This window comes from Malurus melanocephalus, unplaced genomic scaffold (genome assembly GCF_030028575.1).
Source record: "Malurus melanocephalus ecotype Western Australia unplaced genomic scaffold, MMel_1.1 scaffold_53, whole genome shotgun sequence".
Lineage (NCBI taxonomy): Eukaryota > Metazoa > Chordata > Aves > Passeriformes > Maluridae > Malurus > Malurus melanocephalus.
The window spans coordinates 2,023,911-2,040,716 of NW_026623285.1; the positions used below are offsets into that span (position 1 = coordinate 2,023,911).

General features: G+C 38.3%; 1 protein-coding gene across 1 annotated transcript in view; it reads right to left on the bottom strand.

Moving 5' to 3' along the window:
• The window catches only part of JAZF1 (JAZF zinc finger 1), an 83,765-nt gene that overhangs the window by 26,941 nt on the left and 40,018 nt on the right, over positions 1-16,806 (bottom strand). Inside the window, exon 3 of the mRNA XM_057365442.1 lies at positions 1,548-1,744. Coding sequence (XP_057221425.1) covers positions 1,548-1,744 — 197 coding nt within the window. The remainder of the gene's footprint in view (positions 1-1,547; positions 1,745-16,806) is intronic.

The window sequence follows — 16,806 nt, forward strand, 5'->3', positions numbered from 1 at the left end:
AGTAGTAAAAAAAAAAACCTTTTAAAGGAAGAAGATATGTTTTTTGCTACTAGGATGTTACAAATCCTAGCTTTGGAACAGGGGTCCAAAAGGGAACTTGGAACAGAGGGTGCAGAAAGTGGAAGATGGTATTATTTATAACCTGGCAGGCAGGACTTGCAGAAAACGCAGCCATAACAAGCTGATTCTCTTAAGTGCAGGTAAAACAACATTCTGAGTAACTTTGAAAGTTTGGAAAATACATAAATAATAAAAGTGAAAGTATTTTAGTAGACAGATGCTGGCCTTTTTTCTTCAGTATTTGATGGAAACACATTTCAAAGAGTACATCACTAGCCAATACTCCTGATGTACAAAGCTAAACTACCACATCATGAATTAGCCTTCTCAGGAGGAGCTGTACAAAAAGCAAACAAAAGAAAGAAGAAACTCCTTGCCACCTGTAGGATGTCAAGGAAATGAATCAGTTTGTTTCAGACAGGAGATAATTAAGAAAATCTAAAAATTTCTGACTTACATTACKACTTCATCATTCAGCTTTTCTCAATGTGCTTCCCTTTTTCACAAGCAGGGACATACTGAACAACCACTGCATTTTACAACTTGCAGACAGAACATCACAAGGACTGCTACAACTTTTCCATTTAATCATTAATACTAAGACATGATATAGCCTATATAAAAAACACATTAATACTAAGACATGAAATGGCCTATATAAAAACCATGTGGCRTAACAGTTTTTCAAGGCAGTGATGCTCGTGTGATTTTCTACTAAGCAGAATATATTGAGCCTATTTATTATAGAACAGAATAGCCCTATAATATGCATTTAGCTTTTTAGAAGAAAATAMTGGTGTTTAGTCTGAAGTGTTTCAGAATTCTCTGACAAGATCTCTACCTAAAATAAATCASACTGACTTAGTCCAAGAGATCTGGTTCAGCAGAGCAAGCAATTTTCAGTTACTCCAATCAGTGMAAAAAAATTCCCAGGACTTATGTATCTTGGAAAACCACTAGAATATTAGCTTTTGAAGAAAATGTGTATCACTTTTTTCACATGCTTATTTTTATATACATAGTTAACTAATGAAAGTGATTTCTACATGATGACAGCAGCAGAACATTCCTCCCTTCACTCCTCTCCACCAAAAAAACAAAAAAAAAAGGGGGTGGGGGACAAGATACTGAGACCACTTTTAAAAACTTTTTTATCTTTAACTCATAYTGTACCACATGCAGAGCTTTTCTACTGATACATAAGAGGTCTTTAGCACATTTGGCATTTCTGTTTAGTTTCTTCAYGTAATAATCTCAGCTGCAACTTTTAAAGTTAGTGTCCTTCTCTACTTTAGCAAAGAACAAATGGAAACAAAAGCCAAAACACATTTTAGGGACTGCAAACCAAATGCAAAATAGCCCAAAGCTTTTCTGTTTTATTTTTCAGGGCACTTCCTCTCAATGCCTCAGTATGTCTCCTGTACTCCAAMTGCCACACAGGAAAACTGTTCCCTTTGTTTGGGACAAATCAAGGAGTAGGTGCTTACCTGTAGGAGTACTACTGCGAAATGAAGAGGAGGGAGTGATTGGAGGGGTGACTGGAGGAGTAAGGCTTCCACTGCTGTGGCGAGGTGGAGTAGATACATTCCCACGGGACACTGTGCTTGACAAAGTCAAAGAGAGTTTCGGCTGAATCTTTTTCTTCAAAGACTCCTGCTCACGTCGAGCTGCATCAGTCATAAACCTAGAACAAGGATAATCATGAGGATGAGAGGTTTGAAACACTGTCCATCCACCAGCAAGCTTTAGGTAAAGTATTTTTTGCCCTCAGTGATCCAATGGAGTTTCAAAATCAGCCATGACAAGTTCCTCTGCAAAACACACATATTTAAAGAATACAAACTTCTCTATCTTTATGTGTTCAAGATCTGGGCCATTCCTTCTGATTTCAATAAAACATTACATACCTGCATCATGCGCAAATACACCAGTTTTTTAAACTCCAACCAGAGCTCTGCATTACAAACAATAACATAATAATTGTACTCGGTCCTTTACAATAACCATACTCAATCATTCCATGAAAAAGTAGCTGAATGGCTGTAACAGAGAAATATGTTAGCAGCAAATGTATTTAATTTGAAGGTCAAAAGGATAGAATGAATTRCTTTGTGTAGATACATAATTTTGAATTTTCAAAGGATAATCACATYCTTTTACTAAAGGTTTTAGACAATGTTGCCTGGCATAAAAGATGGCTAATTAAATGGCAATTCCTCAATCTGGAGTTGCCAACTCTTGAAAATGAGGTCTCTCTGTAGAGCTCTGCCCATGCTGCTGAAGGCCTAATGCAATTTAAGGTTTGTCCCTGAGGGGTGCTGACAGGGAATCCCAYCAGACCATGCAGGGTATGCACTGCTAGTGCTGTTAATTGCAGCAGTGCAACTTTTTGCATGGGATATCTCATCAAGTTCAAAAGAACTTTTTTTTTTTTAAATCTTTCTCTGATTCCTTTCAAAAAAAGAACAATACAAGTGAAAAAGACCACGTTTATCCAATTACATACAAAGAGTCACCCTGGAAGACCTGATGCTGCTTTATGCTGACATCTGTACAAACTCTCACTTGGAAGCTGGGGCTGCCCCACAATAGGATCTCTGCAACTCATACTCCATGTATTTAATATTTAAGAAACATTTTAATACTTTGTCTTTGCCCTCCACTGCCTATGGATATCTTGAGGGATTCCGAACACAGGCTGAAGTAAGTCACCTTCTGTGATTTGTACAGTCCTTGTCAGCACAGTCCTCTGTCCTTGAGGCTGAAGTACAAACTTTTAAAGGGTTYAAACCCTACACCTGCCAGTGAATCAAAACACTGTGCACTAGCACATGACACAGAACAGAAAGTTAAGTTACACCCAAGCATTTGTGTGACTTTAGGCTCAAAACACTACGGCATAAAATTTTAGGTACCATTACAGCAATAAAGATGCATCCTGTCTGTCCATACYACAAAGACATTAATAAGTGGATCTTTGCCACGATATATGACATTAAAGCACAGACATTAATAAACAGGTATGTGACATAACAGCTTATCTTCTTCATACAGAGGCWACAATACATCATGTCAGGCCCAGATATGGCATTTTTATGAAGTTAATATTTTAAGTGCAGATCTCCATAGGAACAGTTCAGTGTCAAATTTCTCTTCTTCAAACAGGAATGCAGCTGATATTGACAAAATGGTCCTCAAATGGAAGTCTAAATTTCATTCAAGAAAATTTAAGTATCTTAATAAAATGGGCATTCAGTATACATTAGCTTTCCTTTAACTAGGAAATGTCTAACTCACTATTTTTGCAATTTTTAGTATGATGTATGTTTGCTTCTGGATGGGAAGCCTTATTCCTTAAGAAAATGTTATGGTAACATAATAAATCCTTAAAAACTTGGAAGATAACCTCAACTGTGAGTTAATAAAAGCAGCAACATGAAAGCTGCTCTTTAATAAACTCAGCCACAAATAACAATGTTAAAATAATATTGAGTTATAACCACTCTGGTTGAAGTCCATAAAAATCAGGAAAATTTGAAGTTATAACTGAAACTTTTCCTTGTCCTCTTAACTCATTCCCATTTGGGCTAAGMATGTAAAGTATATTCCAAAATGTCATTTGTTGTCTACACTGTGAACCTGAGAGAAAAGGAAGGCAGAGGCYGTTGAGAAGTTCAGTTTCCGATACCTCATGTATGGAATTAACCTTTTCAGATCGAAGTAGTCCCATACATGTTTTCAGAAGCACTGGCAGTGCTGTGGCTCTGAAAAGGAAACTTGTCTAAATGGATTAAAAGAAAACATTTTTTCAGTATTTTAACTGAAATGCAGTATTATACACGTCTGACTATAGCAGTGTTCTTCAAAGCTTAAAATATAAGCATTTGAATGATGGATATAGAACAAAATTTCCAACTAAGGCTTTAATTTTCATGTTGGAAGTACATTGTGGTTGCAACATCAAGAATTTGGAAATGAAACGTGCTGGAATTAGGGCTCAGTAGTGGTCTCTAAATTACATGATTGCATACAATTTTCTCTGCCTCATCTAAATGCACAAGATGTCTGGGAAACAGAAAATGAACTGTAACTAACAAAGGCTGTGTRAGACCCCTTAGGTAAATCCCATCTCCTTGTCAGTCTGTCTCACCACCTTCAGATCCATCTCTTTGCTGAGCAAAGCTACCTCTGCTATTTAAAAACTATTACCTACATAACCCTGCCCCTCCAGTTCCACCACTGTGCAGCTTTCAGTCACCTTCCCTTTGCACACCATTTTGTTTACACCTCACAAGCTTCTCTCCCTCAAACCAATACATCACATAGCTGCAGTGAAACAAGGAGGATCATTCAGCTCCGTCCCAGCTATTCATTGACCCTGTTTTGAAAAGCATGGGGTTTGTGTGCTTTCTTGCCAACGGTTCATAACGTCAGGGAGGAGCAAGCTCTTTACAAAGAAATCTCTTCTGCACCTATTATTTTTTTCTTCCCTCCCTCTTTCACCTTCCTAATTATTTAACTCCCTGCTCCAAAACACGTAGGTGCAGTGATTTCTGAATCAAGCACTTGCAGCAACTTTACTAAACATGAGCAAAATCGAGTTTTCCCCCCTCTTCTCATTCCCTGGAATGGTTCAAGTATTTTTATTGAAACTTTCCCAAGAAATTCAGCCTGAAGGAGACACCCAGCATGGAAAATTTCAGCCCAAACAGATGAATGTTGGCAACATAAGCAACTGAAACAGTCTTATAATGGAAAGTGTTGCACAATCTTTCATATAGGTGGCAATATAATACAAACAGCGTTAGCTCTTGTTACCAACACAAAAAATCACAAAAAAAGCAAAGACTGTGTTCAAATTCAAAAAAGCATTTTCAAATCATATCTTTTCCACCATTTCTAAGACTTGTCTCTCCCAAAAGCTTCAGAGTCAAGAATGAATAGAAATACTCTCAAAAATTTCATTGTGCTATCAGCCTGCACGGCTTCACGGTTATGCCCCAGCGTGACTCACATGATGATGTCAGAGTCAGTTCTATCATAAACCCTGTGCTACACACAATGCTCAGATAGTTAAAGAGCTCTGGGCTCATACACCTTAAAGAGCTCTGGGCTCATACACCCAGACTGAGGGTAAAGGTTATAAAACAAGCTGCAGGTAAACTGAAAGGGTGCTCTTCATGTGTATTCTTAATAGTTCTCGTCAGGGTATGAGGTACTCTTTCCTCCTCTTCCTCACTGCAAAATCTTGCTGATCCAGAAGTCAGCCCTGCTTGGTGCCTGTTTCTGTGTCCACAGTGACAGTGAAGAAGGTGTATCACAGCTACCTGGCTGGATTTGAATATTAATTAGCTACATTTAGTTTCTCCATGATCTAGTCTCTAACACACACCAGCAGAGGACATGTCACAGTCACAGGTCTGCTGTTCTCCAGTTACCACATGCACAGGCGAGAGAGGGAAGGTGGATTATTCTGAGCTTTGTGTAATGAGCAGAACACACCACACAGAGACTCAAGCCCAGGATTGCTCCACAGCACTGTCCACCTGCACACAAGCTTAAAAAAAAAGTACAGCACCACCTGACAGTAACAAATACACCCTGTGCTGTGCCTCACCACTGACACCACTACTAGCCCACAATGGGTAAAGACAGCAGAACACAATTAGTTCTGACCTTTTCTCATTATCAAATCATTATGGAAAAACATTGATAGTGACATTCAGGTCATACTCATATTTGCCTGATTTGGCTAACCTGCCCAGGGAATGCCTGTCATCTTTACCATTACATGAAATCATGATGAGCTTCCATCACTTCTATTTCAGCAGACTGCTCCTCAACCCAACACTTGTTCAACTTCAAGACCCACTAAAAAGAGGAGAAAAAAAATCCATGGTTCTCTATTATACATTTGTGCAGTCTTCTGGTAGTATTACATCGAGATTAAAAGTGGTCACGTTTACYTGACAGGTGGGACACACACTAACTTGCTACCAACTAAATTACACACATACATGAAAGCCACACAATAATTTTGTAGCTACCCTTTACACGCATCAGAGCACGGGCCTTGCTCTGTTTTTTCCCCCTCAATCTTTTCCCACTTTTGTGTCAAGATCTTTATGATATTCTTTGTCAGTGCTGTACCAAGAGAAATAATGAAATGGGGATGGTAATTTTAGCTTTCAGTCTTCCTCATCACATTAGCATTGTTTAGGGGGAAAAAGGTTAGGACGGAAAATACTTGTAGTCGTACAGCATTTTAAAACTTCAGGAGACCTCTGCTTTGAAGAGGGTGTAGGAGAATCCTCTTCTCAAGGGATGACCCCATTTCAGTAGGATGGGGCTCTGTGGACTCCTCAAGACAGGAACTGTYCTCCATACCTTTCACTTTATCATTTTTGGAAAGGCAGCAAAGTGATTTTTAACCAATGCCAGAAGGAACAGACAATTGTTAAGCTGATCTGCTACTGGATTAAGGAGAAATCTGGTGAAATCTAAATGGTGGGAGTTCAGCAGTACTTGTTCACAGACAAGTTCAGAGCCTTGGGCTGTCTTGTGTCCTGGAAAGGGTGAAAGGTTTTTCTCAGTTGAACTTGAACACTGGGACAAAACAAAGACAGTCAATATCCCCAGTAATGTCTTGCCACTCTATTTATGTGATAATGAGGAATCAAATATAGGAACAGGAATTTAGACTACCATTAACKCAAATAATTTGATGAATACCCTTGAGCACTTTCACATACTATTCTTTGTAATGTGGGGAAAACAAGTATTTTACAGCTCTTTACAGACCTACCTCACAGAAGCTAGCAACAATTTTTTTTTCTTTAGAGATCTTTCATTATGAGTTTAGAAAAACCTTAAAAAGAAACATCAGTGTGAAAAAGCCCCACTAAAACCATGCATAATTCCCCACATGCCTTCACACAATTTAGATTACCGAGAATTTGCATAGTGCTAAAGCATATGATTCATAGAAAATCCCCTTTGGATTGTCTTGCTTTTTTCCTAATTTCACAAAAACCATAACAAATGGGGAAGAAACAGCCCTAAATAGTAATCCCCTCTCAATTATTGTCTCAAACCTGCACTGGATTTCACAACAGGCACGAACCAGATCAAACAGTTCATTAAAAGGCATTTCTAAGTTTCTGAAAACTCTTCCAGCCCAGTATTTATGGAACACTCACCACACATTTGTGTTGGACTTAAGAATGCTCATTCACTGAGACCAGGGTTTACAAGGGAATTCAGTTTTCATTCTCAGTGCTAGTTGTATTCTGGCTCATCTACTGAAAGCTTTTCCTGTGTCCTAAATAAGGAATATTTATGACAAACTGATGAGTATCTTAGACAGGACAGAATCAGATTTCTTTTTATTATTAGCCTCAGGGATAATTCACTGCCCGTACAATTCTTTCATTTCCATTATTCAACCTGTTCTCTCAAGAAGTAAAATCATTACTGCCACAGAATCAACTACAGAGTAATACATATTTTTCTGAATATTTGCACCTTAAGTAAATGTATTAGAGATTATTAGGCTGCACGTGTACCTTAAAAATACTTAAACTGCATTTCTGCCTCGAACACAACAGGCAGTCACACTCACTGCTGTCAGCAGACTCAAGGCTGCAACTTCAGGAAATCTGCTAAATATGAGCAAGAGTYCAGTGGGTTTATTTTAGTTGCAAGAATGTGTGAAAAGCAGACAAGATACAATAAGACACAATAAAATATTCACCAAGGAGATATTCGGTGCTTCTAGCATTGAAAATATAGATTCAGAAGATTGAGTAATTTCCTATCTAAATATGTAAGTGGAGCTAATAGACAGTGATACGCTAAATAATCTGTTACTGCTCAAACAGAATAAAAATAAACCATCMCAAACCAGTGAACTGCCTACAGTAAAACATGTGTTTACTTGCTGTTAATCAATACAACTCAGTGTTAAAAGCAATGGAAAGAAATTTAGTATTTCTCTTGATTTTGGGAATACAAAAAACATCAGTGTGAATTACACTTCATTCTTTGGTTAACAGAAATACCAAACACYGAACATAAATCCTAGCTTTCCATTTTATAATTACATATTATATTATATGAAATATATTATATGCTTACGATATTGAATATATGAATTTTAATATTTTCTGTTTGGGAAGGGGCTCTTTTTCTTTTTCTTCTGTATTTCCCCCCCTTTATTCTGTTTCTTTTTCCTTCTTTTTTATTCTACTTACACTTATCTTCCTTTATCTATTTTACAAGAAGCACCAAAATAATATTTAATTTAAAATTCAAACGGAACAAACATAAATGAGTGTTTTATGCTCATCTCACCACAAAAATAGCTGTTTATTTAAAATTCCAATGAAGGTGTTAATTTTTAGGTTTTTGCTTATATTTAAATGACACGGTACTTTTGCCTTTTCTTTCTTGAATTTAGGTAATACAGCAATGAAAAATTGAGGGCTGCATTTTATTTTATATTCTTTTTAAATTGTCAGAAAAAATGCACACTGGATAGATAACACTAGAACAGTAACATAACCAAGGCAGAYACAGTCTTATTTTATGTATTTAATTCATAATAAAAATTCATTACTTATTCCCTTAACTGATGATGGCGACTCAAGGAGAAGCCCACGCTGTCTTTCTGACTTTGTTAAAATAAACAAATGACATTTCAGTATTTAAGAGGAACAAAATTAGAGCTCACCAAAATGCAAGTGAGCAACAGTAATTTCCAAAACATTAGAAACATATTGCTAGYTTTCTTCCTTTCCCCTCCCTGTTTTTTTCCACCCTATCTTGAGGTAAATGAGTGAGTTTCAGAAAGGAGCTATAACTCAGYTGCATCTTCAAAATTCTCTAATTTCCACAGAGTGAGAGGCAAAAGAGATACCTGAAGGGTAATTAGCAGGAAGGCAGCAATCACTTGATATTGCTTGGCATGACTTTTCACCTCTGCTACGAGCACAAAAGTGGTTAAAAAGTCATGATAACCCTGATGAAAGCTGATGAAAACACTCACTGTGCTGTGCTCTGCCTCAACACCAACTGATTTCTTATCCAACTCATTCCAGGGTTTTGCCATTGGTAAAAAAGGAGCATTTGGATGGTGTAAAACACTTGCAGACTTCCTTGAAGTTGGGACAGATTTTTAAGATGCTGCAGCAAACCCCTGCCTTAAGTTCTCGTTTCAAAAATCCTCCCCCCTGCACTCACCAAGTGAGTTATTGGGACATACATCAGCCTTGGCTTTGCTTATATGCATATTCATTATTGCCTAATTAATCGTGGCATATAATGCCATGAATCCTTACATTTCAGMTCATATCCTTGCTAATATACAGGAATAATGTAATGTCACATAGCCATAAAACATTATGGAGACCGAAATGAGTCTTAGCAGACATAAAAAATGCAATGTGAAAAGGAACTTCTTCATTTAAAGTATTTTTTAAACCACATAATTTTAAGAATGCACCCTGACAAGTTTTTAAATTTGCATTACAGAATCAAAACCCCCAAATTATTTTTCTTAGTATTACTAAAGACAATCTCAGAAGAAAGAATAGTAATAGTATCTTTTCAGTAACGCTCTAACTTAACCTATCAGTTATTAAATTTTAGTATTTCAAATACTTTATCTCACATTTTCGACTTACTAGACTAYTCTAAGCCTTCATGAATGAAATGCAAAATTCTTGAAAGCAGAGTAAAAATCTAACTTTTACTTCAGTGAAAGTACAGGAGTAATAAATTGTGTTTTCCTTCTCATTGTAGGAATTATAAACTTCAATAAATTACTAATGTTTTTAGAGAAAATGGAATTAAGCTCCTCATAGAATAAAAAATAAAGGGTCTATATGTCCTAAATTTAATTTGAATCTCAAAACAGTTCCTATGTGGGATTAAGTATCATACCAGCCCTGCTCTGGCTCTCTGCAAAGGCTCCTGTATTGTCAAATTGCCTAGTTMCAGTAGCATGTTTTACGTTCAGATGTGCTTAACCTAAAATATCGTATTTTTTTCCATTACTGRTCCACCCTCTTTCCTTCTTGAAGAGTTTATTGTAACTATTTATGTAAAAACAATTTATTTCTGTCAGCTCCACAGAGAAGTAGATCTGTGTAYGCATGACACACGCTTCAACTGTTGGACTCGGTTTCATTTTATTGATGCCTCAAGGACTTTTAGCTTTAAGAAGCAGGGAGCTGAAATGTCAGATATTTTATTCTTGYAATGTTCCATTAATGTCCGGCTATTCTTGTGTCATTTTTTGTTGAGTTCTCCTGAGAATTCAAGTCAACACCCAAAGACAGATTCATCATGCAAGAAYTTAAAAATAGCTATTATCACTATTGCATTGCTTATTAACTCTAAGGATGTCTAATATCAATCTGCATAAATAAACCAATCTTCAGTATTTTACACAGTATTTGTCAAACACGTTAACCAACACATTTTTCAGTCTCTCAGAAATGTATCATATATACAATGTGTGCACTGGCTCCTCCAGGCAGTAAGCAATCCACAATGCCCATTTAATGAAAATATGGCAAAAAGAAACTGGTAGTAAGCTGCATAATGAATTAATTCCTAAAACCTATAGATGCCGTYTTTCTTTCAAAAGCAGGAACACTGAAGTCACTTACGATGCATTCACTATTTGATTTTATTTTTAAAGAAACTAAATCTGTTTGTGAAACCATGATACAGAACACAATTCTCCAGTTGARAAAGAGCATTCAGCTYAAAGATGTTCTCCCAAGCTTAAAATGTAAGTGAAGATTTAGATGGAGAAGCATTTTTAAAAGCTGATTTAGAAATCTGTATTCAGAGGACTGGGTGGGGTAACGCTTATAATGGAAAATTGCAGCAATCTTAACATTAGGGAATGTGAAATGTCTGGTCTTAATAAACCAAGTTTTCAGGCATCATGAGTTGTTTGAAAGGACGATAGCAACTTACAAACAGCTCAGCCCCACTAAAATGGCAAATTAAACATTCCCAACTCTTYAGACTGCTGCAATGAGTCACACATCCATAAAACAGCCGACACAAAAGATTCCTCCTTGAAGGTAACAAAGTTCAGGTGAAGACAGACAAGGAAAAGTGGAGAAGGAAGAAGATAAYCATCACATGCGTGTTTGCTCTTTCATACACACGAAATAATGAACTCTCATTTCTGTAATTATGTGCTATTTTAAAAAAATGTACTTTTCTACAYTTTAAGCTGATTTGACTGACAAAGTTAACAGTTCATTATGTAATCACCGTATTAGCAATTTGGGGAGGGGGAAGTACCTAAGAATTAAGAATAACTCCTGAGGTCCCATCCTTCAGTTGTGAGGTATAAAAGCAGAACGCTGATTTGCATTTTGAATTTTTGTCCCTGTTCGTCTTGCAGTGTGCTAYTGCAGCAGACCCAGGCATGTATTGGAATTCAGCAAATCCCCCAGTTTTGCTCAGTTTAACAGGAAACCATTCCCTCGCATCCCTCGCTGGCAGCCACCCTCCCACCTCTCCAGCTCGAGTGATCTGATGAAACCAGCGAAACCCTGCTAGGATGCGGAAGAAAAGGACTGACATCTGAATAACTAACAATGCACTGCCTCTCAGGCAGACAGCAGGGAAGTTCCTTCAGCCCTGTTTGATCTGCTTCGCTGGCATTATTGCAGAAAGCCGGGTTTTCATTAGGTAAGAAGAAAAAACAACCCCAAAGTCGTGATGCAGCCTAAGTGAGGTTACAAACGCACCCTAACACAATGAATGAAAATAGATGGTGTAATACAGAAAGGCCTAAGACTTGCAAGTGGAAAAAAGTATAAATTACTATTTTGATTAATTTCCTAATGTAAAACACAGCTGTAGTAATGTTGGCAAATATCACCTGCCTGTTYTAAGTTTGTTAAATGAAATCATGCTCTTTAATTGGGTCTTAATGTACAAAAGTATGTTTTATTTACTTTTTATTACAATATCAGTATTTTAACTTTCAGTTTGCTTGTGCAAAAGCTTTATAAATTACTTGAATCACTTAAATCTGAATACTATAATCTGCAGTTACAATGTACCAGTTTGAGTTTCAACAATTAAATGCCTTTTTTGTGGACTCCCGCTGCTATGTGAACTAGCTGTAGGCTATTAAAATAATGAGTCCGGACTGAGTCATCTGATCTCAGCCTTGGTGCAAAGCCTGAGGAAAAGGACTTAGCCCACAATTCCTAGTCTGTTTACCAGACTAAGACCAGACTGTTGGAAGCGCTGCCCCAGCGCTCCCTTCCCCCCCATCCCCTGCACTCGGCCGGGGAAACGCGGTGTCACAGAGCCCTCTGCAGGCAGCGCTGCCGCCCGCACCGCCTCGCATCCTTCATCCTGTCCCCATCACCTCGCATCCCTGTCCCGTCCCCATCACCTCACATCCCTCATTCCCGTCTCCATCACCTCACATCCTTCATCCCATCCCCATCACCTCGCATCCTTCATCCCATCCCCATCACCTCACATCCTTCATCCTGTCCCCATCACCTCGCATCCCTGTCCCGTCCCCATCAACTCACATCCCTCATTCCCATCTCCATCACCTCACATCCTTCATCCCATCCCCATCACCTCACATCCCTCATTCCCATCTCCATCACCTCACATCCTTCATCCTGTCCCCATCACCTCGCATCCTTCATCTCGACCCCATCACCTCGCATCCTTCATCCTGTCCCCATCACCTCACATCCCTGTCCCGTCCCCATCACCTCACATCCCTCACTTCATCCTGTCACCCCATCCCCATCACCTCACATCCCTCGTCCCATCCCGTCCCACTGCCCCATCATCGCTTACCCCCATCACCTCATCCCTCATCCCATCCCGTCCTGCTGCCCCATCCCCATCACCTCATATTCCTCGTCCCATCCCCATCACCTCACATCCTCATCCCACCCTGTTGCCCCATCTCCATCATGTCATATCCCTCATCCYGTCCCATCCTGCTGCCCCATCACCACCCATCCCCATGACCACTATCCATCCTGCCCCACCACCCCAAAACAAGTCTCCAACTTACTTGTCCCATTATTATGTGTAGCCTCTTCCAGAAGGGCCCACAAAGGGCTGTGAGGCCAAGGCAAGGTGGGAAAGCACTCACAGGTTGGCAGAAATTTGTGCCAACAGCACCCATGAATTTGGGATGCCATGAAGATCTCACTTTTTCAAAATGTGGGTTTATGATGCCAGGTGACATAAAGGGACGGGAACTCAGTGGACTAGATAGGTCTGCTCAGCTTGCAAGCCACAAAAATACAACAGATTTGGCCACAAAGGATTCTTCAGACAACTTGGCCTCAAGAAACTCCATAAATGTGAAACTTTCTGCYACTGACAGTAACAAGGAACAAAACCTAAAGCCTTCCCCCGCTTCACAGAACCAGAATCASAGAATGGATGAGGTTGGGAGGGATCATATGGTCCAACCTCCCTGCTTAAGCAAGGTCATCCTACAGCATACAGCACATGATGGTGTCCAGACAGTTCTTGGCTGTCTCCAGAAAGGAAGACTCCCAAACCTGGCAACCTCCCTGGCCAATCTGCTCCACTGCYCAGTCACTCACAGTAAGGAAGTTTTTCCTCATATTCAGGTGGCATTTCCCATAAATCAGTTTCTGTCCATTGACTCTCRTCCTAAGCCCTCCAACTTCAGAAACACCAACAGTACGCAGCACAAAGGGAACAGCAAAACCATCTGACCTCTCACACCGCCCAGAGGAATCCAAAAGCACCGTCATTCACTTTTATTTTCAACAAAAATGCTTCTTCCTACAATGTGAGCGTATAAAAAATACAGAAACACACGGCACGTGCACATGGTGCTGCCTAAAGCAATACACAGCTCAGCTCAAACTCCAGCTGGTACCAGGGACTGCTGTATTCTGCACTGGTTTTAAGTTGGTTTGTGTGCCAAAACATACAATTTATCTACTTCCTTGATATTTCTGCAGTTTTTGATCCTGCATGAATAGGTAAAGGGAAAATAATTAAATGGAAAATTATCATTTTGTGTGATTCCTGAGGTTCTCTAAGGTAAGCCATAATGAAAGAATCTGTTTTGAGAGGATAACAGCACCTTTATATAAAGATACAAAATCTTCTAACCCGTCCTGTAATTTGGAGGTTTTTAATCATTGTTTAAACTCTTGGAAAGTTTGCAGATATACCTTGAGAACATCTTTAAAGCCCAAAACCCAGAAAGTAAGAAAAAAGAAATATAACTATCAATCAGGTTTTGAATCAATCAGCCATAATAAAGTGGCAGTCTCTGATAAGATTTTTGAATTTCTAAGGCTGTCAATAATGAGGCATGATGCCATGCATGCAAAACACTGACATGCATCCATTTCTGCTTCTGAAAATGTTGTCAAACAGAGGGAAGGTGGCAGAGAAATTTAAGCAACAGCCTCAAAACACCACTACCACTGTCTTCATTCTTGCCTAAGCTGGTATGCCACAGCTTCTTGCAACACATACTCAAATTCCAGTTTTATTTCAACCACCTGCAAAAACCTAGTCTAAGAAAATGCTTTAAATGCAGATTTCTGCTCATCCCATGTAGATCCTAAACCACATCAACAACCTCAGTGCAAATATTAGCCACATTTAATAGCTGGCCTGACTGACTACACACACTTGAAACCTCTGGCCCTCTCAGCACATTGGTTCCCACAAGTGTATGCTTAGCGGTTCCTTGATGGTCTACAAAATTAAACAGCAGTTCATTAGAAGCCAGAGGGTAAAATTTGGTGCATTATAGCCTAAGAAAATACTGAGTGCTGACTCTGGTATGCAAAGCTGCCATTCTGCAGAACCACTGTCTGGGATGAAAGGCACACAGCCAAGGTTTGTTCCCACTTCTGCCCCRAGCATCAGCCACGAACCTGTATGAGGGCATTTCTCAGCTGCTCGTCTCACCTAAAATCCTGACCTGGGCCAAGCAACACCACATGGAAAGAGCTAAAAGGCAGACAATTAAAAAACTTCTTGTTGCTTGCTTGTCATAAAAACATCATAAACTTTGCTTTACATATTCACATAGTACTTTCACTGGAAATGAGGACTTAAAAAAATTCTTTGGGATATTGATTTCCAGATTTAATTTTGATCACAGGGGCTAACAATCTATTAAACCTTCCCACTCTCCTTTCTGCTCTACATTCGAGTCTGCTTTAGCATATTCCTACCACATATATCCACCAAATATTGAGAGACTAAAGAGAWAYATGTAATTTTCTATTTTTTTCAAARCCTATATCAAGCACCAGAGGAGTAATTTTAAAATCCACAGACCTGGAAAACAACCTATGGACTGCTGAATGCAAGTCAGTAATAGCTACCCTTAATAATTCCATCTATCAGTCAACATCTGTGTGAAAAAGCTTAAACACTTTGAATATAATGCACTGACACAAAACACTTTGCTTCTTGCAAATCTTTAAACAAGAGTTTTAAATCTTTAAACAAGAGCTTTTAATCTCTACATAATTTAATTCTCAAAAAAATGTTTTAGGTGTTTCTAAGGCCAACACCTTAAAATTGATTTTTCCTTCATTTCTCTATTTAAYAATCAAACAAATTCTAAAGGCTGTTTTATTAACAGGATCAAAGTAGTGCTCAGATCATGTTTCAGAATGGACTTCCAAAACCTATTTTATATAGAAATKATGAAATAAAATGATAATAAATATTATGTAATTTTTCCTGGAGCTGACTTCCTAGAAACATTGAAACATAGTTCATGTCTTTCACATGAACTGAAAATASATCAGTCTTTCACAGTGGAGAGGGACAAAGAAACTTTTCAAAGGAAGAAYAGTGGTTTTTTACACACCTGCTAATGCAAAAGTTGTGTGATGATCTGTCTCCCCTTAGTCATTATCTTTTTCCTTCAATGCCATTGTCCTTCTATCAAACTAATTTTATAAAATACTTTCTCATTCATGGAAGCCAAGTTTTACTTGAACTGACAATTTTTTAATATAAACTCTCATCAGAATTAAAGAATAGAGGAACAGTAGTTTGCAACAAATTTTTCTGAAGAACTTTTAAGGCTASTGGGATTTTTTAGATCCTCAGGTAGGCTTGCCTCTTGATGCAGCCTGCTTTTGCTGAAGCGAAGAATTAGAAAAATGCTATATAAGAGCAATTTCACAAGTGACTTGCATGAAAACTCTCACATATAATCAACTAAAATACTTAAAYTCCTCTCCACCACCAGAGTAACTCATGTCTGTTTTGCTCCATTAATTGAGAGGAAAGAGAAAGAAAATCCTATTTGCAGACTTCACACCTTTTTTAATATGGGAGGCTCATAAAGGCCTGGATTTTAAAAGGCAAAATTTGAATTTAAYAAAAATTATTGATTTTAATGACAAATATAAAAATTAGAGTAATTAAAGTTACTAACTTAAATGCAAAAAGAGAAAGTTTTACAGTGATTTTGGTATTTGTCCTAAAGGTCTATTTGTCGCTTAAAATGAAACAGATCCAATCACTTTTCAAAAGCTGTTGAGTAACTACTGCAAAGCTGACAAACACTTRACTCTGRTAACCCTAAATAAGATTTYCAGRTTTATCAGAAATTAGGATGGATRYTGCTGAACATACTCCTGAGCTGGGRCATTCTTTATCCYAGCAGCATCAAAAGACTAAATAGATGAAATATTTTTATTTGCTTTT